This window comes from Dermochelys coriacea, chromosome 12, assembly GCF_009764565.3.
Source record: "Dermochelys coriacea isolate rDerCor1 chromosome 12, rDerCor1.pri.v4, whole genome shotgun sequence".
NCBI lineage: Eukaryota > Metazoa > Chordata > Testudines > Dermochelyidae > Dermochelys > Dermochelys coriacea.
The window spans coordinates 38,592,792-38,616,913 of record NC_050079.1 but is presented as its reverse complement, the minus strand read 5'-3'; the positions used below and the strand labels follow the sequence as shown (position 1 = coordinate 38,616,913).

General features: G+C 38.4%; 1 protein-coding gene across 22 annotated transcripts in view; it reads right to left on the bottom strand.

Moving 5' to 3' along the window:
- Positions 1-24,122, bottom strand: part of LOC119841029 (BTG3 associated nuclear protein) — a 414,495-nt gene that overhangs the window by 277,117 nt on the left and 113,256 nt on the right. For 21 of the 22 annotated variants that reach the window (XR_006275124.1, XR_006275117.1, XR_006275116.1 and 18 more), the window contains one exon: positions 2,033-2,272. The exons of the other annotated variant lie outside the window; for it this stretch is intronic. Coding sequence is in view for 12 of the 21 variants with exons in the window: in XM_043495003.1 (XP_043350938.1) it covers positions 2,033-2,272 (240 nt within the window). In the remaining 9 variants the exon portion in view is untranslated. The remainder of the gene's footprint in view (positions 1-2,032; positions 2,273-24,122) is intronic. 22 annotated transcript variants of the gene reach the window in all.

Genomic DNA, 24,122 nt, shown 5'->3' with positions numbered 1-24,122 from the left:
TTATTATTTTTTTCATTATTTCAGTTATCACCATGGTTGGGATTTCTCAACTAGAAATGTGCTACATTTGGTATGCTCTGTACCTATGAACTAGTTTGAACTCGGAGTGGCTTCCTAAACCAAAAAGAGAGCCTGAGAGATTTCTAGGAAACACCCACCACAGACTAATTTAAATTGGTCCTTTAGGATCCTCCCATAAATAGAAGCTAAGAAAACATCTGTCTGGTGGCAACGGCAACAAAAAACACACCCAACTCTGACAGAAGGTAATTTATTTTGATCATTTGGGACAGCTGAGCACAATGCTAATGTTACTTCTAATGTTTTCATGACTTAAAAAACAAATCCAGAGTTTGAATATTCACCAAGACTATTCCCCATAAATGTCTTTCTACTCAGCCTACCATGAGCTGTGAGAAACTCAATGAAAACCGTCATGATATAACAAGAATCTTTAAAACCTGCAATTCTCTATGTTTCCAGACCCTATCATTATGCTTCTGACCACAGTAAATGGAAAGAAGCATTGTAGTTCGGATGTGGTGTTTCTAAGGACTGACCCAATCTGCCTCCTACTCTACAGCAGCATAAGAACTATACCCACAACATGTTTCTAAATAAGATAATTGGCCTAATCCTGCTATCAATGAAGTCAAGACAAGTGTTTTCAATTATTTCAGTGAGGAAAGGATTGGGCCCAACATAAATGGAGAGTCTCAGCCCAGCTCTTTGGAAGAAGACTATGCATTACACACTTCAGCACCACATTAGGAGCAATTTCAAACATCCTCTATGTTCCACCATGCCACCTCCATTCAGCTGTCTGTCTGAAGAGTGAGACTGGCAGAAGCAGGGAGGCAGAGCATTGTCTACAACTCAGCCGAAGGGAAATACATCTGAGCTGACACCTGAACACATTTTGAATATGATGCATTTTTTGTCCAGGACTTCCACTGACTGCAAGTTCTGGAATCTACTGTCACTTAGCCTGCTAGCGAGGTTTCCCTAGGATTAGCTAGTTTGGTGCCATAGAGGGGAGGGGAGCAGAGCAAGTTATTTGGAAGATAATATCTGCTGTTAAATCAAAACCTTGCAAAGTATGCTCAGTGTTACATGGGGGGTGAGCAAAAATGTCTATTACAAAAATAACTCAAGAAGTAACATAATGAAGTTACTTTTTAGAGCAGAACCACACTTCACAAAATGTAGATATTAGAAAAATAAAATTGAACCATGACTTCTTATAATGTGCTGTAATTCTTTAGAGCTACTCTCTCTTTTCCACATAAAAATATATTATTTAAAAATAAATGTGCAGACCAAAATAACTGTAGAGTAAAGGAGGAGTTGGTCAGATTGATGCATGACCTGCCTGACCATATTTGTAGGCTTGGGCTGCTGTCTAAAATAATGCCATCGGATCAGCCAATCATCTTTCAGGGATTGTACTTCCTATAGTGAGATTCAAAATGGAACCACAAAAAAATACAGAGCATGGAGCAGATAATGAAATATCTGAGCAACAAGCAAGTGGAGGTAATTAGCTACATTAATGACAGCACATAGGTGCCACAGCAATGGAAGGGTTATTCATACAGAGATTAGACTAAATAAATTAGAGAGATAGATGGCACCAGGATAAATAAAATGGGCCCCACTCTTATTTCAATAAAGGGCAATGAACATTGTATCTAATGTGTGATGTCCAAAGGACAATTTAATTACTATGGGTTGTTGTGAAGTTTTTTTGAGGGGGAAGGGAGAAGACTAGAGAGCAGGAGAAGGAGAGGCAGGATTGGAGTCAAGAGATGCATACAAATACCTGAGCAGGTTATAACATTAGCCAATACTGAGAAGGCCTACCCAAAAATATTGAGACAAATAAACCAAAAGAGGAATGTGCATGAACATTTTAGAACACTTGGTTCTAAAGTTTTAGCTCTGCTTTTCTCTTTTGCTCTCAATTGTCAGACAAAGCAGATGGAAATCTCTCTATACAGCACAAGATCAGAAACTTCCGTGTTATACTCACAGCGAATACCATAAATCATGAGTGGATCAAGCTGCTTCTTCCCATGCTTCCCTTGCCCTGAAAGATTGGAGATGGCCTGAATTTCCCGGTGGAAGAGGTAATCTAGCAACGTCAGTGCCATCTTCTCAGCTGTGCGGCAGTTGGTGCTGATATGCAGCATGTCAGCTGGGGTGATGGGGCAACGGACTCGCATCTCAGGATTGTTTTCATCTCCAAGCCATGTCCCATTGGGGTAATCCTCTAAAAAGAGAACGAGGAAATTCTAAGTGATGGCACAGGCTGCAACAGTTATATTTAAAAATGTATAAATATCATCAGCTCTTCCCATTTTCTTTATGTTCTCCATTAACTTGTTTCAAAGCTCATAGTGACTGGCTGGCTCACAAGATTTGTAATGGATAAAGAGTGTTTATCCAACCCACATCAGCAGTGACCAAAAGTGGTTACCATGAACAGCTGTTCTGTGGCCTGCAAAAAATGAGCAATTGGTCTTGGTCCAGATGTCCAACTCACAGATGAAATTAAACAGTCTCTGAAGAGAGGCCAATGAGCAAAAGAACACAGAAAATCTTCTGGCCCTCAGTTGTACTCATTCAGCCCCCTCAAGATAAGGATAAGGGCAAGTCTGTGGGGTAAGGAAGCTGATATCTTAGAGTGAGCCACTTTTCTGGTAAGCCTTGTCCCTCCAAACTCACAAATTTGAATCACAATTTTCACCTTAAGCAATGCAACAAGATGAGCTTAAGCAAGGCTGACAAGTTGAGAAAATAAATAATTAGTGATGAGGGGTAATTTCCTTGATTAATTACTTAAGGGGTTTACCAAGGACAATCACTCAATTGTAGCTGAAGATCTCAAATTAAGCTTTTTGTTTTGTTTTTTGTTTCAGACTTACCGAACGGTAGTCTGCATTATTTCCTAAACACGTCATTTACCAAAGGACCAGCCCCAGCACTGAGCATGAATCACCATTCATCTCTCTAGTGTCTCTTTCCTCCTGGTCAAGGGTGAGGTCATTAGCAGAAGAATATGTATTCATTATACTGGCTGCCAGCACTATACCTGAATAGAAGACCGTGGATTTTGCTCTTGCTCTGGCCTCTCATGGTTTGGGAAAATAAATACTCATTTTAAGCTAAGAGAAGCACTGAATTCGTAATGGAAATTAAATTTTGTTGGCAGTGCCAGAAGTCTGTGGATTCAAGCCACTAATCACAAATTGAACTAAAGTTCAGTGTGGACACCAGAGTCACACCTGGAGTGTGGGATGCAGCTGCAAGGAAATGTACAGTCCCTTTGGATGAGATGCTAAGCCAGGCTGTTTGCTCATTCCAGTTAAAATGAAATTTCCTGTAACAATCTTGACAATATATGGGGAATAACCCAGTGGTCAAGCCTAACATTTCAATAATGACGGACACAGATTGTTTGGATTTAATTTCAATGTTCACACAGTTTAGTGGGGTAAAATGCATGAGAGAGACTGACTTGGGATTCATGCCATTCATTCATGCTATGCTAGCACTTATATTGCTTTTTTACACATCTTCAAAAAGCGATATAAATATGAAACAGATCTTTTAACTATATCATCTATTTTTTTAAAGACATGTATGTAGTGAAGTATTATGGTATACACAAAGTCACAAATGCCTGTTTTTCATAATCATCCTATTCATCTGCTAACCATGAAAAAGTTCAGATGAATGAGCACTTTTCAAGGTAAATAGGCTTATGTGACCCCTGAAAAAGCATGATCTTTATTTTCAGCTATTGGATTGTGTTAGCTGCATTCTGTAGATTATGTGCGAGAAGCAAGCAATAAAATCTAACATAGAAAGAAACTCATGCTCTAAATAACGCTTTTGAGACAAGATCTCTGGGATTGACTGATATAGCAAGTATCAGATCCAAGTTTATTGCAATGAACAGCGATAGTATGAAATAAATGTTAAATTATACAGTATTGATTCAGAAATATCAGACGGCAATATATCTCTAAGTAAAGGAAAATATTTACCTCCACACATAAACCATTAATGTTAATATCAAACTTTTGTCGAGCATCAAAATGTGAGCACAATGTAATGTTCTAATTATCTTTTTATTTAGACAAATCCAATTTTCCTTAATGAATTTGCTTGTTTCTTACATTTCTATCACTGGTCTAGAAAAATGAAGAACTAATTGTTTTTGTTTACATTTTTTTTTATATCCCCAACCTGCAATGCATTAGTTACACCTTGCAATGTGCAAGATGGCATCTGTGTGTTATGATAGGGAAGTCAATTGCTCCGATTGATCATAACTTGTTCAGAATGCAACTATTCCTGGCATCTAATAATATTAGAAAAAGATATCCTGCTACTAATGATCAAACTGGACACAGCAGGCAAAGCAGAGAAATGACTGTATGGCTGTGTTCGTTTTCCAATATATCTCCTATGTTTTTATTTTCAAGAGACTCTAGCAAACTTGAGTGAACTACTCTATAAACTGCTATCAGAACTCTACTGCCTAATTTCAATTTAGCTCAAATGATTAAAAATATTTCTAATAATATAATTCATTACAAATTATAAAGCACCTTTCATCTGCAGCCATGCTAATGAATGATCTTAGCATATATGAATCAAAGACTTTTTCCATTCACAGAATAATCAAAGTTTACTAGTAGTACTGATTATAGAAGTTACTACGTGTAACTCTACTTTTATTGCTTACAATTTGGAAGAGAATACAGCACTTGATTGTGCTGACCTATACCATGAGCCCTGAAAAATGTTTTCAGCTCTTGCATTCACGTTGTACTTTCAGAATACTACAATAGATTCTCCCTTTGCTTCTGTATCCCATAGCAGAAGGACTGGTAAATGTGAAATTCACCAAACAAAAAATGGCTTGTGTGGAATCTTCAATGGCCCTTTTACATTTCTACTCATGTTTACAGCAATTCTTTGATTCAATCCAAACAAAATTGTCTTGAATGTGTCAGGCTATTGCATTTTTCTGTGTTAGAATGCTGCCTTTGAAATGAAAACCTTTCTGCGAGACTGATAGACATCTGGAAATAGTACCAAAGTGCTTCCAGTGATGAGAGATCAGTGGGTTAAAACAGCCAAGTATTTCTGCAAATAAATTAAACTGACAGTATAATTAGTTTTCCTTTATTCAACCCCCAATAATTAATAGGGAAATTGCATCTCAGAATATACTGAAACTGAAGTATCTTCTGCTTTTATAAGGAGAAATTATCCAGAAGCTTTTTTTTCTGAATACGATGCACTTACAGTACACAGAGGAGATACAGAAAACTCACAAATATCTAAAGATGAATCAACATGTCATACTATCTTTAAACTGACAATATAAGAAAAACTGAAAAACCTAGGAAAGGATTATCTTAAAGCCGGAGTGTTTTCAAGTTTGACTAGAACTTACCCAAAGTATAATTGAATCTAAATTCCACAACTATGCCAAAATATAAAGAAAAACAAATAATGTGGTGGAATTTTTTTCTGTAATCTGTGACAACAGATAATGTTACTTATAATATTCTGAATAACAATTCAAATCCCACAATGATATCAATCACCAGCATTTCCTCTGTGGGTTGGGCAGTTTTTTAATAATATAAGAAATTCAACTGTGGTACTAATTTGTTAAACTTTTTAACTGAATTGTTCATTTATATTTCATTTATATTTTATTATAAGTTTCTGTTGCTTAACACGCCATTGATGGGTTTTTCCACCTTCTCTTAGAAAAACACGTATGTTGTTTCCTTTCCTTATTTTAAAAAAATAGAAAATATTTATTATTTTCATACCAGTGATCCCCGTAAGTACAATTTTATTTCAGAACCATAAAGCATCTTATGAAAAAGTTGCTACAATATTGTAGTGCTTTTTAAATTTATTTTAGTGTTTCAGGGCCTTATATCTTTAATAAAAGTGTACATAAAAATTCACGTATTGTAATCTTTAACATTACAAAATACATTGACTAGACACTTCAAAAGGTCAGCCAACCATTCAGATATAGGATACACATATGAGTTTGCAGTTTAGGCTATGTATACATATAATATTGCTCTACCAAGCCCCAATCCTGAAAACCTTTACATTCCTTGTTAACTTTAAATTATCTTTCAGTTCAATAGTACTATTCACATGCTTTAAATTAAGCTCATGCATAAGTCTTTGCAGGATCAGGGGAATAATTAGCTAGCATTTGTGTTACACTCAAACTATATGAAGGCTATATAGCTACTAAGTATCATTATTATACACATACACATTATTATTTATACAGTATCATAAATGTAACAGGCACTTTACCCATAGAAAATAATACAAGATCCCAGCCCCAAGGAGTTTACAATCCATTTTGGTTATTTTTATTTAGTTCATCTGCCAAGGTCTGATATGCAAGTGGTAGAGGAGAACGTAAGGGTAAAGGTTAATGGTGGAAGAATCATAGAAACGATGGAGTTTTCAGAGAGGATTAGAGGACAGGGAGGTTGCTAGCCATATGGGAGTTAGGTGTCTATTCCAGTCACATGGAGTGGCATGGAAGAAAGATTGAGGGGATGGAGTAGTCAAAAGAAGAATGAAGGCCAGTGGAGTTGGAATGGAGGGGGTTCAGAGGGGAATGAGTCTGGCACACAAATACTACAGGGGTAGGCAGTTTAGATTAAAAGCCAGATTTTCAGTTCCCATCATTGGCAGCACTCTACAGGAACTACACATGCAATTAACCAATTATTATTATTATTCAATATGTACATTGTAGTAGCCAGTGGTCCCACTATGCCTGGCACTGTACAAACACATATAAAGCCCTCGACTCTACCCCTAAGAGCTCCAAATTTTAAAAGATAAAAGAAACAAAAAGGATGTAGGAACAGGGACACAGTCAAATATACACATACATTTTTAAAAATAATTATATATTTACAAAAACGTTGGCAACTCTCCCCATCTGCCCCTCAACCTAGTTGTTCTTAATTGGTTAATGTCTTATATGCATGGCAGCAAAGGTTGGTCTTGAAGAGGGGATTTAAAGGAGGAGGCTTTACAGATGCGTGCATAAGGAGAGTGTTCCATATAGAAAGGGCTGAAGTGAGAGTAACAAAGGGCTGGGCAAAGCTGGCATTACCGGTGGAGCAGAATAGGCAGAGGCGTTAGATGCATTCGGTAACTGAATATTGGCAAAGCAGTTATGTGTGTATGCAGTTAGGTGTATACATTTAGGTTTGGATCCACGTTCAGATCCTGAATCTCTTCTCCAAAATATTTGGGGAAGGGTGGGGTGTTCAGATCTGGACTTTTAGGCTCATTGCTCGTTTTAAAAACAGAGTTTTAAGACATGATGTTTATGTCTGGCTTGCTCTCTTCACTAATTCAGGAGCTCAGTTCATGACACTGATCAGAACTTCTAGCTCTTCTTCACTATTCTTTTAAGATCATACATTTTCTTTTAGCCCCATTCTACTGCACAGAAAAGCAGCTTGCTTTTCAATGCCATTCTCAAATCCTTCTTAGCCATATTATGTTAATTTCTTTCACCTCACAAGACAGTTGGCCACTCACTGTGACCAGAGACTGTACTGGCTTCAAAAAGAGAGAGAGAGAGAGAGAGAGAGTGTGTGTGTGTGTGTGTGAGAGAGTGAGTGAGTGTGTGAGTGAGAGAGAGGTGGAGTGAAAGGGGTGTTAGGACCTGTTGCACAAACATTTGTTGCTGTAGAAACAGAGTGGGGGAGTTAAAACTTTTAGTAAAGAGAAACCCTTGCGTCAAGAGAACAAAAAACAGACAAGGTTTGCTGCTGTTTCAGCCTCTGTAGAATACTTTCTGATGTGTGTGCATGTGTTTTTCCTGCACAGGGAGATGGTTGACCCTTAACTGTTACTCACTTCATTCTTCTGGGATTCATTCCCTTAACTAGCTTGATATATGAGTATTAGCAATAAGACTAGAAGCAAAGCTAGGTTCCACTCTCTCGCTAGGTGCCATCAATCATCCCTTTAAAACAAAGAAAAAGAAAGTGAAACACCTGCCCATGTAAATATTTGAAGAAGTAACTTGTTCCATTATTCAGAATAGTTTTATTTATTTTACTAACAAAGCTGGGTGCAATTCTGGCACTTATGCCAGAGGAAAATGCCTGGTAGCTACAGTACAAAGGCACAAAGCAGAATTAATCTTCTGAAAATAAACCAATTCCTACTCTACAAAAATAAACTCCTGTCTCCAGAGAAATTAAATAATATTTTGGCAGATTTGTAAGAGATTCAACTTTAAAAAAAAAAAAAAAACACCTCCAGCAATTAGGCTGACTCCTTTGCCACTGCAAGAGTTCAAAGTGGCAGTGATTAACGGAAAGACTTTAGAGTGCAGACTTTATTAACTTCCAATCCTAGCACAGTTAAAACCAGGTTTATGCTTGAGCATCACAGACTGAAAACAAGCACTGTTAAAATCCAGGACTAGTCACACAACATGAACCTTACAGAAAGGAACCCAATAGAACTAGTTTTAAATGTATGCTCTCCAAAAGACATTTAAGCAAAAAAAGTGACAGGCAAAAAGAGAAACACAAAAACATAAAACATGTTTATTCATAGAACAGGAACCTTGGCTACAGCACTTGGGTTTCTCCTATATTCTTTTGGAAAATATATATTTAATGTCCATGTGGATGCTAGCCATCAAAGATAGTTAGAAGAGACCTATGTTTGAAGCCTCACCTGAAGGATGGCACCAAAAATTGAATTACATGAAGTAGATAGCTCCGGTATACTTCAATGAACCCATACTCTTCAGGCTGGAAGATGAGTGCACTACAAAGTGAGCCATTCAGAATACTGTATATAAACATCATCTATTTTTTCCATCACTGAACATTTATTTGTGATCCCACATATTTTAAGGGAAAAAAACACATGCACATCTGTATCAAAGCACTTGTATAGGCTCAAGTTCAGCAAGGTATTGAAGTGTATGCCTAATTTTAAGCACAAAGTCAATGGGATTACTCACATGCTTAAAATAAGGCACATGCTTCAGTACCTTGCTGAATTGGGGACATAAAGAGGAGACACATACTTAGTGGCTCATGGCGGGCTACGGAATTTAAACATAATTTGAACAGCCATTATTTAAAATTGTTTAGATGTAAACCTGGATAACATTCAAAAAATTAACATTTGTGGATTTAGATACACTCAGAAAACTGTTTAATGTCATGTGCTTAGACAATCCAAACTGATTAAGTTATGCACACTTTCCAGTTTCTCTTTCCTTTACTATATCCAACTTTACACTTATTGACTTGGATCTGTATTGTTATTAGGGTCATTTTAAACACTGGAAAGACTCCTGAGAGCTATTACGCCTCATTTGTCTATTTCTCTGTAATCGGAAAAATAAATAAAAATCTTTTCAAAACAAGAAGGAATTTAGCAGAAACATTTGGCTAGGGAGTTTTGTTTCTTTAGTTTTATTTGGCTTTAATATGTCACTGAGGAGTTCAATAAAGACGGTTCTCACAAGAACTATGTTCAGTATCCTAATGTCTACTATAATATATCTTGGGTTTAATGTAAAAAATAAACATTTTGGGGTGACAGGTTTCAGATTAGCAGCCGTGTTAGTCTGTATTCGCAAAAAGAAAAGGAGTACTTGTGGCACCTTAGCGACTAACAAATTTATTTGAGCATAAGCTTTCGTGAGCTACAGCTCACTTCATCGGATGCATTACGATGAAGTGAGCTGTAGCTCACGAAAGCTTATGCTCAAATAAATTTGTTAGTCTCTAAGGTGCCACAAGTACTCCTTTTCTTTTTGGGGTGAGGATGTGAAGGCTTAGGTGGTGCAATGCCATAGTGCACCAGCCTTACATATTTTAATACAAAGATTTAATTTTGATATCACAAGTGAAATTAATTTGAAGGTCTCTAATAAGTTTCCAGTGGGCACTGCTAAAAATCACAAAATCAGCAGATTTTGCTGTGACTGTCAGCCTCTGCTCAGAAGGAGCTTTGACACTACAAAACCAGCACTGCTGCAAGTAGGACTTAAAAACTGGGAATTTAATTGGTGAAGTGAAAGAAAATCCTGAGGACAGACCATCCTAAACCTCCAGCCTTCCAATTTGGATAAGCTCTTGGTATCCAGAACTGAAGATGACAAATTCTGAACACCATTGGCCAGTTATAGTATAGGGATAATCATTGCAGAGACACTTTTGTGATAAAGCACTTATATTTAAACAGAACTTTTTGCCCTTTGCTGAACAAATCTGTGTGGACCAGATTCCCCTCTTCTCCTCCAAAAAAGATAATTTTTAACCCTAGTTGCAAGTCAGCCCTGAGACCCAATAACCGAGCTGTGCAGAGAAAGCTTACACAATACCAGCCTACACTATACCTGCCTTTAGGCAGTATTATCAACATCTAATTACTACTAACCCTGTAAAATGTGTGTCAATAACACATTCCAAAAAAATGTCTAAAAGTAAATCTGTCTCTCAAAACATAGAAAATAAAGCTTCAGATCCCACACTCCCCTGGCTTTACTTAGAAGCCTAAAGCAACTATTTTTGCAGTTTTATTTTAACCACGTAAGTGGAATGCTCTGAAATTTAAAAATGCATCTTCACATACCTCTGAGACTCTAACAGCTGAGGTAGTATGTTTCTTGGTAATTCAAAGTCTCGACTTGAGCTTAGACATTTAAAAGAATAACTACCTTTAAGCCAGCATGAAGAAACTGACTAAAAGATGGGGCATCTTATGGTATAAACAGAACAGGTCATGCTTTTTTTTCCATCCTAGAAAAAGAATAATAATGCCATTTGTTGTCAGAGATCTCAAAGAAAGGCATGATGCAGCACCCTACTAAATTTAGAATACATTCACTATACAAAGGATAATCAGCAGCTCTACTTCATAGGCTTATGCATAGTAACCTAAATATTTCAAGACACCATAAATAGAGTATGAAAATATAATGTATGTATAATATTACTTAACACTTAAATAGTCCTTTATATTTTGAAAGTGCTGCACCAATATTAACCAATAGTCTTCCCACAAATCCATGAGATAGGAGGCTAAGTATACAACAGTCATAATATTTTAAAATATTTTGCTCTATGGCTTGTTCACACACATTCAAATTTTGAGATGTGTTGCTTAGTTGCAACAGCTTATTTAAAATCACATGGTATTTCTGTTCCTTGACTGGATGAACTGCAAATATGCACACAAATTAAAATTTCCGTTTCTGTCAATACTCAGACGTGGAACTGTGCAATGAGATTTCCTGGAAAAAAAACATTTAAAAGTAAAACTCAGTGCCTTGAATGTTCACTGAAAGCAATGCACAAAAGGTGTATGAACACATCAGAAGAGAATTCACTGAAAAATTACAATGAATATTTTTGGACAATTTTTTGCATTATTTGCCCAGATGTACTCTGCACAATAAGAACTGACCAGATTATGAGTAACAGAGGACTGAATAGGAGAACATTCTGAAGCTCCAGATGGGATTAGTTTGAGTTCAAGGCTTAGTAGAAATAGTACTACGTGAACTGCCTATGCAGCCTTTACACACACTAATATTTGCAGTTCATCCAATCATGGATCAATATCAAGAGATTTACCTGAACAATCACAACTAAGCAACAGCTCAAATTCTGAATACAGTATTTGAAAACATCATGATTATTATTTACTTCCTACCAGAACTGTGGATTGACATCCTGCAATACATATCGCTTTTTATTAGGAATTTATTTTGGGGCAAACAGCTACACTGCATAAAAGTTAACAAGAACTCAGACTACTGCAGCTTAGTGAGAACACTACACAATTGTCAAAGCATTAAAGATAATACTACAGCCCTATCTTGTCTTCTCCCCTCTCTCAAGCACACAAGCAGAACTTACAAGCATTGTGAGCTAAGAACTGGGTTGCTAGGTTTTGTCACAACTGTGATGTTTTTTAAATGTTCGGTTGTTTGTTAAATAAGTTGATTTGTAAAAACTCCAAGGCTCTGAGAATCCTGCAGGCTTAGTTTGCAAATGCAACCTTACAATTTGGACTGCAGGGTATTCACTTGGACATTTGAATTTGACAAAGTCTGCTAAAATCAAAGGGACACCATGCCCCTGAGCTCTCTAGAACATCCTGGCAACAGGCATAGGAGGCTTGCCCCTCTCCTGTTGCACTATTGGGAGACAAGCTATTTGTGTCTCTCTCAAAAAGTCCCTTTAGGATGTGAAGAAGGTAGTGATCCCTACACAGTGGCTTCCCAAATAATAAACATCCCCAAAGAACTGGGGAAAGCAATAGAACATGACGTGAAGGCATGTGCCTTTGGGCTCACTGGGACTCGATTTGGAGAGAAAAAAGCATTGGGGTGAAATCCTAGCCACACTGAAGCCAATGGCAAAACTGCCATAGGCTTCAATGGGGACAGGATTTCATCCAAGGAAGGGAGAGGCGAACAACCTTTGCCCACATTCACAAATATACAAAGCCTCAAGCCCAAACTCAGCCTAAATGGATTTGAGGTTTGATACAAACATTTTGCATAGCATACTTCTGAATTACATCTGAAAAATGAAAAGGGTAGGTGTTAAGAGTGCTGAAATACCGGAGTATTATTTTTTGTTTTTAAAAAGGGCAGACTGTGAGGGAATGCAGAACGTTTATTAAAACCCTCCTCAGGCAAAAAGAATCAACTATATAAAATATTGGGGCAAATCATTTAAGGATCAATTAGGCAAGGAAAAATATTTCAGCAGATTCATTCCAAAACATCTAAGAGTCTAAAGCAGGGGTCAGCAACCTTTCAGAAGTGGTGTGCAGAGTCTTCTTATTCACTCTAATTTAAGGTTTCACGTGCCAGTAATACATTTTAACGTTTTTAGAAGGTATCTTTCTATAAGTCTATAATATATAACTAAACTATTGTTGTATGTAAAGTAAATAATGTTTTAAAAATGTTTAAGAAGCTTCATTTAAAATTAAATTAAAATGCAGATCTTATCAGTTTAGTGTGATCCTTGCCCTTGCTTTTCCTTGCTGAGTTTTCCAATGTCTGGCACGTATTTGGATACTTTAAGCTGCACACAGGCTTCTGAGTGATCAGTTGTTAACCGGCTCTGAGAGGGACAGAGGACAGATTTCATGTGTGAAAATACCGGTTCACACAAGTATGTGGATCCAAATGCTGAAAGCACTGCAAACGCAATTTTCTTCAAACAGTTTAATTTCACTGGCAGGGACGTCCAGCAGGTCAGAATAGAGGCCCCATGATCTCTCTCAATAGCTTCAAGTGCACTCCGCAGATCTCCAAACTTTGATGCCCACAATTCTGAGCTTTTTAACTGAATGAGCTGCATTTTGAAATCTTCAACACCCATCCACTGAAATACAGACAAATGCAAATCGCTTTCGTTGAACTTTTCAGGTTTAATTAGAAAAGAAAGCATTGGGCCAAATCTCTGGAAATCTTGAAATCTGTCAGAAAATTCCGATTCCAGTTCTTGCATGTACATTCTAATCTCAACGTTAAATGCACTGCGCTGTTCCTCGTGGTACGATAGTGATGTAAGCAGCAAGTCAGGACTTAAAAATACCCCAGTACAGTGGCGCTGGAACAATTTTTAAGGTGGGGGTGCTGAGCTGTGCACCCTCTTGCCCCATCGGCATCCCTCACTGTCCCGGGCCAGCGGCCAGGACCCCAGGCCGGCAGCAGAGCCCCCCAGACCAGTGGCTAGGAACCGGGGCTGGCAGAAGGCTGAGTGGGGCCGGCGAACTGAACCCCAGCTGGCAGGGGGCCGGTACCCCAGGTCAGCAGCAAAGCCCCCGGGACCGGTGGCCAGGATCCGGGCAATGTGAGTGCCACTGAAAAATCAGCTCATGTGCTGCCTTTGGCATGTGTGTGTCGCCTTTGGCACGCGTGCCATAGGTTGCCTACCCCTGGTCTAAATTGACAACAGAAATCAAATTAATTAAAAAAAGATGCAAGGGAATGGGACTAATTTAAAAAGGGGGGAAAACTAAGTAAAACTCTTGATACAATAGGGAAGTGGAAATAAGCAAACTCACTAGCACAAGTAACATCAGCAGGAACATCCAAACATAAAAGAATTGATCCTCTGAGGAAGGGCTTGGGGATTCAGAGACAAGTGAACACAACAGATATAGAGCAGCTAGTTAGCATATTTCCTCCCCCGACTTTTTAATTTATCTTCCTAAATCAAATAGTTCAGAATGAAAAATGAAGAATTATGAAAGTGCCAACCAGAAGATGATTAAATAGTTAAATGCTCCAATGATTAACAAGGCTGCACATTTGAACCCCACACTCATCCCAGAGTACTAAAAGCTTTAGTAGGCAGATTGAACACAGTTTAAGAGAGTGCCTCAATTAGTGGAAAATGGTTGTTACAAAGCTATTAGTCAATACAGGGACTTGGATTCTAAGCCAACTACAAATCAATTTTGATATCAGGCACACAAAAGCTGTTATTTAATATTTTTTGTTAGTGCCATAAGTGTTCATGCCACTCCATAGACAGAACAAAGAAAAGCTACCAGCTTCAAGAAGTTTATAATCTCGGAGCTGGTCATGCAAACTCTTCTTTACATGAGTAATCCTGACTCACGCATGTAACCTCACTGAAGTCAGCAGAACTCTTTGATCAATCCAGAACTACTCATGTCAGTAAGGGTTTTAATGTTCATCTTTTAGGTTAGATGCAATGGATGGCAAGGTGAGATGAGGGAGGTTTGTACAAAATGATTGCTTGTTTTCCTCAAGGTATGTAATATATTTCTTAACATATTAATTAATTTATATTTGTTTTCTATGGAAGTGAGGGTTCTAGAAAGACTGTAAACCCAATTTGTGTAATCAAACAAAGGAATTATAGGTAGAAGAAGTTTGATTAAGGATACCAACAAGATTTATATAATAATAGCATTTTATACTTATAGAGCACCTTTTAAGGAGGGGATATTAAAGCTCTTAAATTACTGTGATGCACTCTATATGATTTTATAAAAATATGCTAATGAGTGTGAATATTATGTAACTGGAATATGCTTCAAGCAAAAGGTCTCTTGTAAAGTATCATTACAAAGTTTATAATCTACCGAGTGTGGCCATTGTAGTTGTATAAATGTATCACTCTTGTATCTGAAATTAGAAATATGAAATATAACTCTGAGGACCTACTGTAGTTATGCAAAGTGTGGGCAATTAATGGTGGTTTGGAATCTTGATGGCTCCCATCAACCAGGACAATTGACTGTGGATGGCTCTGTTTGCAGGCCCCCCTTCCTGTGAGTCAGGCTGGGAGGAATGAAGGCTTGGGTCTCACAGGAAATGTGATCATGTCACCTGATTCTGAAATCCATCTTAAACCTGGTGCTTTTCCGTTGTGGGTGGAGGGAGGACCCAAAGAGACACAAGATTCCCACCTTGAGCCAAAGCCATATAAGGGGTTGGAACAGAACAAGGGGGAAGCCATCATGAGGAATCCCCTAGCTACCACCTGAGCTGGAACAAGGGCTGTACCAGGGGAAAGGATTGTGTCCAGACTAGAAAGGTGTCTGGTCTGTGAAAGAAACTTATTGAAACATCTCTAAGGGTGAGATTTTACCTGTATTCAGTTTTTATTACTGTCCTAGACTTAGATTTGTGTGTTTTATTTTATTTTACTTGGTAATTCACTTTGTTCTGTCTGTTACTACTTGGAACCACTTAAATCCTACTTTCTGTATTTAATAAAATCACTTTTTACTTATTAATTCACCCAGAGTATGTATTAATACCTGGGGGGAGAGGGGCAGGGGGAACAGCTGTGCCTATCTCTTTGTCAGTGTTATAGAGGGCAAACAATATAAGAGTTTACCTTGTACAAGCTTTATTCAGGGTAAAACATATTTATTTAGGGTTTGGACCCCATTGGAAGTTAGGCATCTGAGTGTTAAAGGCAGAAACACTTCCTAAGTTGCTTTCAATTAAACCTACAGCTTTTAGGGGACATGGTTCAGATCTGGGTCTGGGTTTGCAGCAGGCTAGCTGGTCTGGCTCAAACCAGGCAGGGTGCTGGAGTCCTAAGCTGACTGGGCAGGAAAGCAGGGGCAGAAGTAGTCTTGGCACATCAGGTGGCAGCTCCCAAGGGGTTTCTGTGATCCAACCCATCATAGTTACTATCTCCACTTTACTATTAGGACGAATGGAGGTGGAGAAAGATCTGGCTAGTCCACAGCAGAGACAAGACTAGAATCAAGAAGAAAAGGAGTACTTGTGGCACCTTAGAGACTAACAAATTTATTAGAGCATAAGCTTTCGTGAGCTACAGCTCACTTCATCGGATGCATCCGATGCTCTAATAAATTTGTTAGTCTCTAAGGTGCCACAAGTACTCCTTTTCTTTTTGCGAATACAGACTAACACGGCTGCTACTCTGAAGACTAGAATCAGGAATCCTGACTCCAAGTCTCATGCTCTAACTAGCATACAATATTGCAGCCTTTATTTCAGAAGGAAAAGTCATGCTTCACTAACTTTTCCCTATTATGTGTAGATATTAATCTTAGGGATAATACAACATACATCTGACAAAGTCTCATATGTGAGATTAAATTCTATGGTTCTATTTCCTGCAAAGACTTTGATGTATGCTTAACTTTACATAAGTAGTCCCAGTGAACTCAGTGGGGTCACTCACATGGTTTAAATGAAGTGTGTGTTTGTTTTTGCGGGATCGAGGTCTAAAATGGCAGGCTAGAAAGGATGATTTTGGACAATTTGGATAGTTGAGGTCTTATACATCAAAAGCAGCTCTGCAGACATATATGTAAAACTGTACCGAAGTGAAGAACTGATTCAAAGAAAAAAAAACATAAATCCACTAAACGGAAAGCACTATAGCACTGTAATGAGGAAAAATAAAGGAATTGGTAATTATTCTGGAAAAGTCCTTGATTCTTTTAGCTGAACATGCAGATGTAGCAAAGCAGTAAACAGGAAATAGGTGTGTACATCTACAGAAATGAAATATGAATTAAAGGAAATTTACTACAGGTTCCGAACAGAATAATTTGGAGAGGTTTCCCTCCCTCAAAAACAGAGACAATTCTGCAGCAGATATACAATGGAAAGTTCAACGTTTTCATAAGTGCTATAGCCAGGATCTTGCACGGAAGAAGATAGCTATGCAAATGTGGACTTTAATGTTAATGATTGTTACTGTTTATCTACTGCCTTACAAGTGGACCTTGACTGATACTAGCTATCCCTCACTAACTGTACGGTATTCTTTTCAGCATGGTTTATGGTATATAGTATTCAAAAAGGTTTCAGAGAAGCAGCCGTGTTAGTCTGTATTCGCAAAAAGAAAAGGAGTAGCTCATGAAAGCTTATACTCTAATAAATTTGTTAGTCTCTAAGGTGCCACGGGTACTCCTTTTCTTTTTGCAGTATTCAAAAAGAGACAAACAGTCCTTCTCTGCAAGTATATTAGTGGTGGTTTGATTAAGTTATATCTCATCCAGACACCATCAGATACAAAAACAGCTCCAAAGTAGCACCAACCAAACAGCCAATTGTTGGAACCAATTTTTCAGCCTTGAATTCAAGCTCCTTCTTTGGCACAATCAACTAGCCCTGAAGATGACACAAATGCCACTTCTAAGAAAATTAACCTTGAGGTCCTATTCTTTAGCTAGCTTTAGTTATTACTTATCCCACACACAATACACACAGACCCTTCTGGTTTCAGAGTAGCAGCCGTGTTAGTCTGTATTCGCAAAAAAGAAAAGGAGGACTTGTGGCACCTTAGAGACTAACAAATTTATTTGAGCATAAGCTTTCGTGAGCTACAGCTCACTTCATCGGATGACCCTTCTGTGATTTTCTACATGACACTGGTTCCAACATATACTGTAATATTGACTCCTTTGCTGTTGGACTTTTGCAAGAAAAATGAATTTCTCGTGACTTAATTGTTTTTTTCGTTACATTATGAAGAGATTTATGAAACTGAGAAACTCTTCAAAATGATCAAGAAAACAAACCCAAGGAAAATGATCTCAACATTAGGAAACTGGGAACACAAATACTTTTGGAAAAACATTTTCACCCAAAGGGTTCTAAACATCTGGAATAAATTACCAAGAAGGGCCACTGAAAGAAGCACCACTATGCTTAGGGACAATAAGATCCATTTGTCAGTACCCATTTTAAAGCGGTACGTGGAAAACAAGTAAGGAAAAAGTAGGACAGACCTCAATCACCTTTTTCTGATTTTAGGCTTTCTTATGTTTTCCAACCATCTATTAAAGCCTTGCATTAGAAGTAGCAGGAAGAATACTTACAAAAAATAAAATGGAATAAAAAACGACAACAAAAAAGATATTCCGAAAAACACTGTCAAGCTACTAGAAAAGGAGTACTTGGGCACCTTAGAGACGAGCACATTATTTGAGCATAAGCTTTCATGAGCTACAGCTCACTTCATCGGATGCATGCAGTGGAAAATACATCTGATGAAGTGATCTGTAGCTCATGAAAGCTTATGCTCAAATAAATGTTAGTCTCTAAGGTGCCACAAGTACTCTTTTCTTTTTGCGAATACAGACTAACACGGCTGCTAATCTGAAACCTGTCAAGCTACTGTGCTTGTAGGAAAATAAATCTTATGTTTTAACTGTTAAATCCTATTTATTATATTAATAATCTGTAAGTCATTAGCTGTTTTCCAAGTACCTCGCCAGATACAAATGCATAATGTTATGTCAAGATGCTTTCCTATCTATTCTTCAGAAATTATTCTTAAAGTAACACACTTACAAGGTTGGAAGCACAAAGATGTCCTTTTAAAATCATTTCTTTGCTAACTAATTCTTTACATTTATTTATTTAATTTATTTATGGTGGTGGGGACGAGAAGCAGGACAGGAAATGGTGTTATTTTTTAATAAAATGAACAAAAAAAAGGATCAATGGGCCTGACTTAAGCCCACAGTAGTCAAGTTGGGAGACTCCTTTGGGCTCTGGATCATGTCCAATGTCAGCAACCCATCACTCACAAATAACCCTACAATAACAAACAAATGTGCACACAGAATAGACTTATTTATAACTTTTTTAAAGATCATTTTCAAATCTCTAAAGGGTTAGGCTTGAAAAATAAAGATATTTTCTACAAATATCTTTTAAATCTCTCTAAGTATAGTTCTACCAGTTGTGGCTCTGATTCAGCAAGGTTCTTAACCAGATGTTCCTTACTTTAAGTATGCAGGTAGGTCAAAATGAGTTCAATAGTACTACTCAGATGTTCAAAGTTAACTTGCATTGTTGCCAACGCTTGTGATTTTAAATGTGTGTCTTGCTATATTTAATATTTACTTAAAGTCACAGCTCTTGAAATTGTGTGATCATGAGAATCATGGCTTTCGTTTTAAAAAGTAAGTTTCTAGCCCTCATGGCTGCAGAGAAAACGTGACACTAAGTGCCGACCAAAAGCTCAAATACCAGAAGGCAAATAAAAAGCACCCAATTTATTTATTTAAATCTAACTATTTTGGGGAGCCTGACTCATGAATTTTGAATGCCTGGAATTACCAATTTTGAGTTAGGCATGTGCGTAAGTACCTTTCTGAACACAAGATTGATGTGTGCATGGCAGATTAGATATACAACACACATTAACAATAATAATAGAATCTGCATATTTGATCTGACTAAACAATGCTGAAAATTTACCATATATCAGTTTTCATGAAGACTGTTTTCAAAAGGATACTGCTTTCCCTGCAGTTATTAAATATTAAGGTCTTGTCTTATTAAGATATCTGCTAGAATGACCCCCACCTGTGGGAAAGTGTGGGAGAATTTTAGACTTTTTTTTCCCCTACTCAGCTGCACCACAACTCTTGTAGAATGAGTGCTCTTTTCCTCTTGTGGAGCGCCCTCCCACCCCCCGCCAACACTCACCATGCTTTGGGTGTTCGCAGAGATGTGTGCCTGACTAGGGTCAGTGAGAAAGTGATTGTTATGATACAAAACGTGTATGTTACTGAAATGTTTCAGTGCTATCCGTAAATTTAACAATCATGCTTCTGTGCATTGTTCCTTGTGCTTCGGCAAATGTGGCCTTCAGGAGCACCCCACACACACCAACCAAGCATCTACGCCAGACAAGAAAACACCCAAAATGGAGCAAAAACGACATGTTCTGGGACGTACTGCACTTCTCCAATACAGAGAAAAGGGAACACAAGGAGTTGTGGGAAGAACAGAAAAGAAAATCAGTAGTTTCTTAAGGATGCTACTGAACGGATGATTGAAGTAATGGAGGAGCAAACGCAGATGCTGAAGTCTTTAATAATGCTGCAGACTGAGCAGATGCGTGCCCGCCCTCCCCTGCAGCACATTCAGAATTCTTTTCCATACCCCCCTACCAAAACTCCACCCGCACAGTCCTTTCCACTTGCTGGGACTTCTCAGTTTCCTCTTCACTCCACCCCCTTGGACAACTTTCATAATGAAAGCTCTGAAAGTCTACCCTTCCCTGGTTCCTCCTTTTGCACCAAGCGTCTTTGTGTGTGCTGTTTCTTGTGCAATAAAAGCAAAGTTTTTGAACGGTAAGTCATCTTTATTTGCTTTCTACAAACTGAGATAGCAAGCACTACCAATACTTACACAGGCAGTTTATTCATATGCTTGCTGGAATGTAAGGCCCCAAATGTCACCATTACTTCCTAGGAAAACTACATATAATGTAACATTGCACCAATCAAAGAGATATACATTATTGGTTCTCATTTTCAAAGTGTTGCCTCAAAGCCTCCCTGATTCAAATTGCCCCCATCTGGGCCCCTCTGATAGCCCTGGTGACTGGCTGCTCAAAATCAGCAGCCAAGTGGTCTGCCTCAACACTCCACCTCTGAACAAACTTTTCAGCCTTAGCTTCATAAAAATTATGCAACGTACAACACACGGCTATAACCATGGGATTATTATCCTCATTAAAGTCTAACCTACCATAAAAGCATCACCAGCATGCCTTTAATCTGCCAAAGGTACATTCCATTGTCACCTACTCAGTCTGTTGTTGAACCGCTCCTTACTGCTGTCTAGGTTTCCCATATAAGATTTCATGAACCATGGCTATAAGAGGTACGCCGGCTCTCCCAGGATCACTATGGGCATTTCAATATCTCCCACTGTAATCTTCCAGTTTGGAAAGAAAGTCCCTGCTTGTAGTTTTCTATACAAGCCGATGTTCCTGAAGATGAGGGCATCAAAATGCACCTTCCTGGACCACCCTGTGTTGATGTCAGTGAAACATCCATGGTGATCCACAAGCACCTACAACACATGGCGAAGTACCCCTTCCTATTGATATACTCCATCGCAAGGTGGTCTGGTGCCAAAATTGGAATGTGTGTGCCATCTATTGCTCCTCCACAGTTAGGGAAACCCATTTCTGTAAATCCGTCCACTATTTCACACACATTTCCCAGAGACATCGTCCTTTGTAGCAGGATGCAATTAATTTCCCTGCACAATTGTATTAACACAGCCCCAGTGGTCGACTTCCCAACTCCAAATTGATTCACAACAGACCGGTAGCAGTCTGGAGTCACCAGCTTTCACACAGCAATTGCCACATGCTTCTCTACTGATAGGTCAGCTCTCGTTCTGGTGTCCTTGCACAGCAGTGCTGCAATGAGCGCCGCACACAGTTCCAGGAAGGTGGCTTTCCACATCCGAAAGTTCTGTAGCCACTGCTCATCATCCAAGACCTGTATGATGCTATGATCCCACCATTCAGTGCTTGTTTCCTGAGTCCAAAAGAGATGGCCCAAAAGCCCTATGCAGCTGTTCTGTGAATGCCAAAAGCAATCTAAAGTTGCTTTTATCCATATCACACAATATATCAGGCAACGGGGAGTCTTCTTCAGTTAGGAACTTCACCATTAACTGCACTGCAATCCGTGATGTCTTCGTGACAGTTAACAGAGCATAGGAGAGCAGTGCAGGATCCATCCCTTCTCACAAAAGATGCTAGGGCACACAGCAAAGATGTGAAAAATCTGTTGAAAAATCCCGCAAAAGGAAGCCAGAAGCCCATGGAGAGCTGTGACAGAAAGCAATGCATTACGGGACATTGAGCCCAGTCCCAAGATGTGCCGCGATCCACTCCACTTTCCCACAACACCTAGTGACAGAAGATGTTGAGCTGAACTGTGGGATAGGTACCCAGAGTGCATTGCTCATACTGTCGATGATAGTGCCCCAACTGTGGATGCGCTCTGCCGACAGAGGGAGCAAGAGTGAACATGACATCACGTCTGTCGACAAAACTTGGTAGTGTAGACAAGGCCTAAACCTGGTTTTAGTATTTGTTAAAATACCATAATTATACCTGAGCAACCTCATCTGAAAAGGTGAGATTCACAACTTTGGTTTTAGGGCATTGTTTGGAATTGCTAGAACATCCTTCAATTTGTTTGAAGCAAGTTAGCTGCTGACACTGAACAAATTTAAAGAAGCCTAAAGATAGTATGAACCAAAAAATGTTACATACACATTCCAAATCCTCAGGCTTCCTAAAACATCCAAAATGGAATTTCAGTATGAAAAAGAATTTTCAAGCGAAAACTATGTTAAAACCAAGAGTATAATTTTCTAATGTTGTTTCCTTAATAGTTGCATTTCATTTCTGAGTCAAATTTATAGAAATGTATAGACAAACATAGTTTGTGCATTCAAGTACTAACTGTGTGTGCAGCTGTCACAACTGAGAGTGCAAATAACCATAAACATAGAATTGACCACTTGCATGTGCACTTCACCAAGTTGTTCACACAACCACAGTAACTGCATGTTTAAATTAGACACACTTTGTTTGCACACATGTATTTCTAAAAATAAATCCTTGTTGCATGAATCCATCTGTAGTGTCCTGCTAGCTTATTTTTAAAAATGTCATCAGAATTTACCTAAATTTACTAATTCAGTAAGTCACTTTTTTCCACCAAAATTGGTATGTACAGAGCAGCCAGTCATACTCTTGTTGTTTGTTACAAAGATGTAAAATCTCCATAGCGACTGAGTCAGGAGTATTTTTCCTCCACCACAATGTGGTGTTCTGTAAATTTTACCCTTCCAAAATAAACCAGAATTTTCTACAGACAGTAGACAGTATCTGTACAAACAAATCTGTGTGACAGTACCTGTACAAACACACCTTTATGTTGTGATAGATTTGGAGTTGCTCTGTAATAATTTATTAATAACATTCGTATGGTTATTGCGAAGTAATGGTATAATATATTTGTTTAGTTTAATAGGGGACTATTGGAGAAAACAATCAGGAAAGGAAAGACTGGCTCAAGATAAGCCACTTCTCTGCAAACACTTGAGGGCTGTTAAGAGACAATGCCAGGACAGAAAAAGATTAAAGACCTCTGGCAGTTTAAAAAGTAACACTCTCCCGAGGGAAGGGGTAGATGTTCGGGGGAACCAGACTGAGACACAAGACTCTGGTTGGGGTGTCTAAGGAAATTATGCCTGCCTAGATTACCATCCGGAGATGATAAGACTTCAGGTAAGATAGACAACTGTACACTGTACAGTTTTAAAATCTTTTTTCTCTAAAAGCTTTGCTCCTACTGCAAAATAAATAATATTTTTGGTTTTAAAAGGCTGTTTTGTCACTGTATACAATGGGTCACAGACTCCCAAAGGAAGAACAACAGGTGTCAGAACTCAGTCAGACCTGCAGGATACGAATGGTTGATACACAGGGTACTACTGTAGCCCAGGGCCCAGTCTAAAGTCAGAAAATCACCCCAGAAGTAATAATAGCACAAGGCCTGACCTGAGGGCTGCATTCAGAAAAAATAGAAAGGGGACAGACATATACGATGACATATAACCATGACATATATGATAATAGTTGGCCATCATTGTCAGCTCATTAATTTTTGTCCCTAGGTCTGGAAGCAATATGAACCAAAAATCCATGATCAGATTTCAATATTTAAAT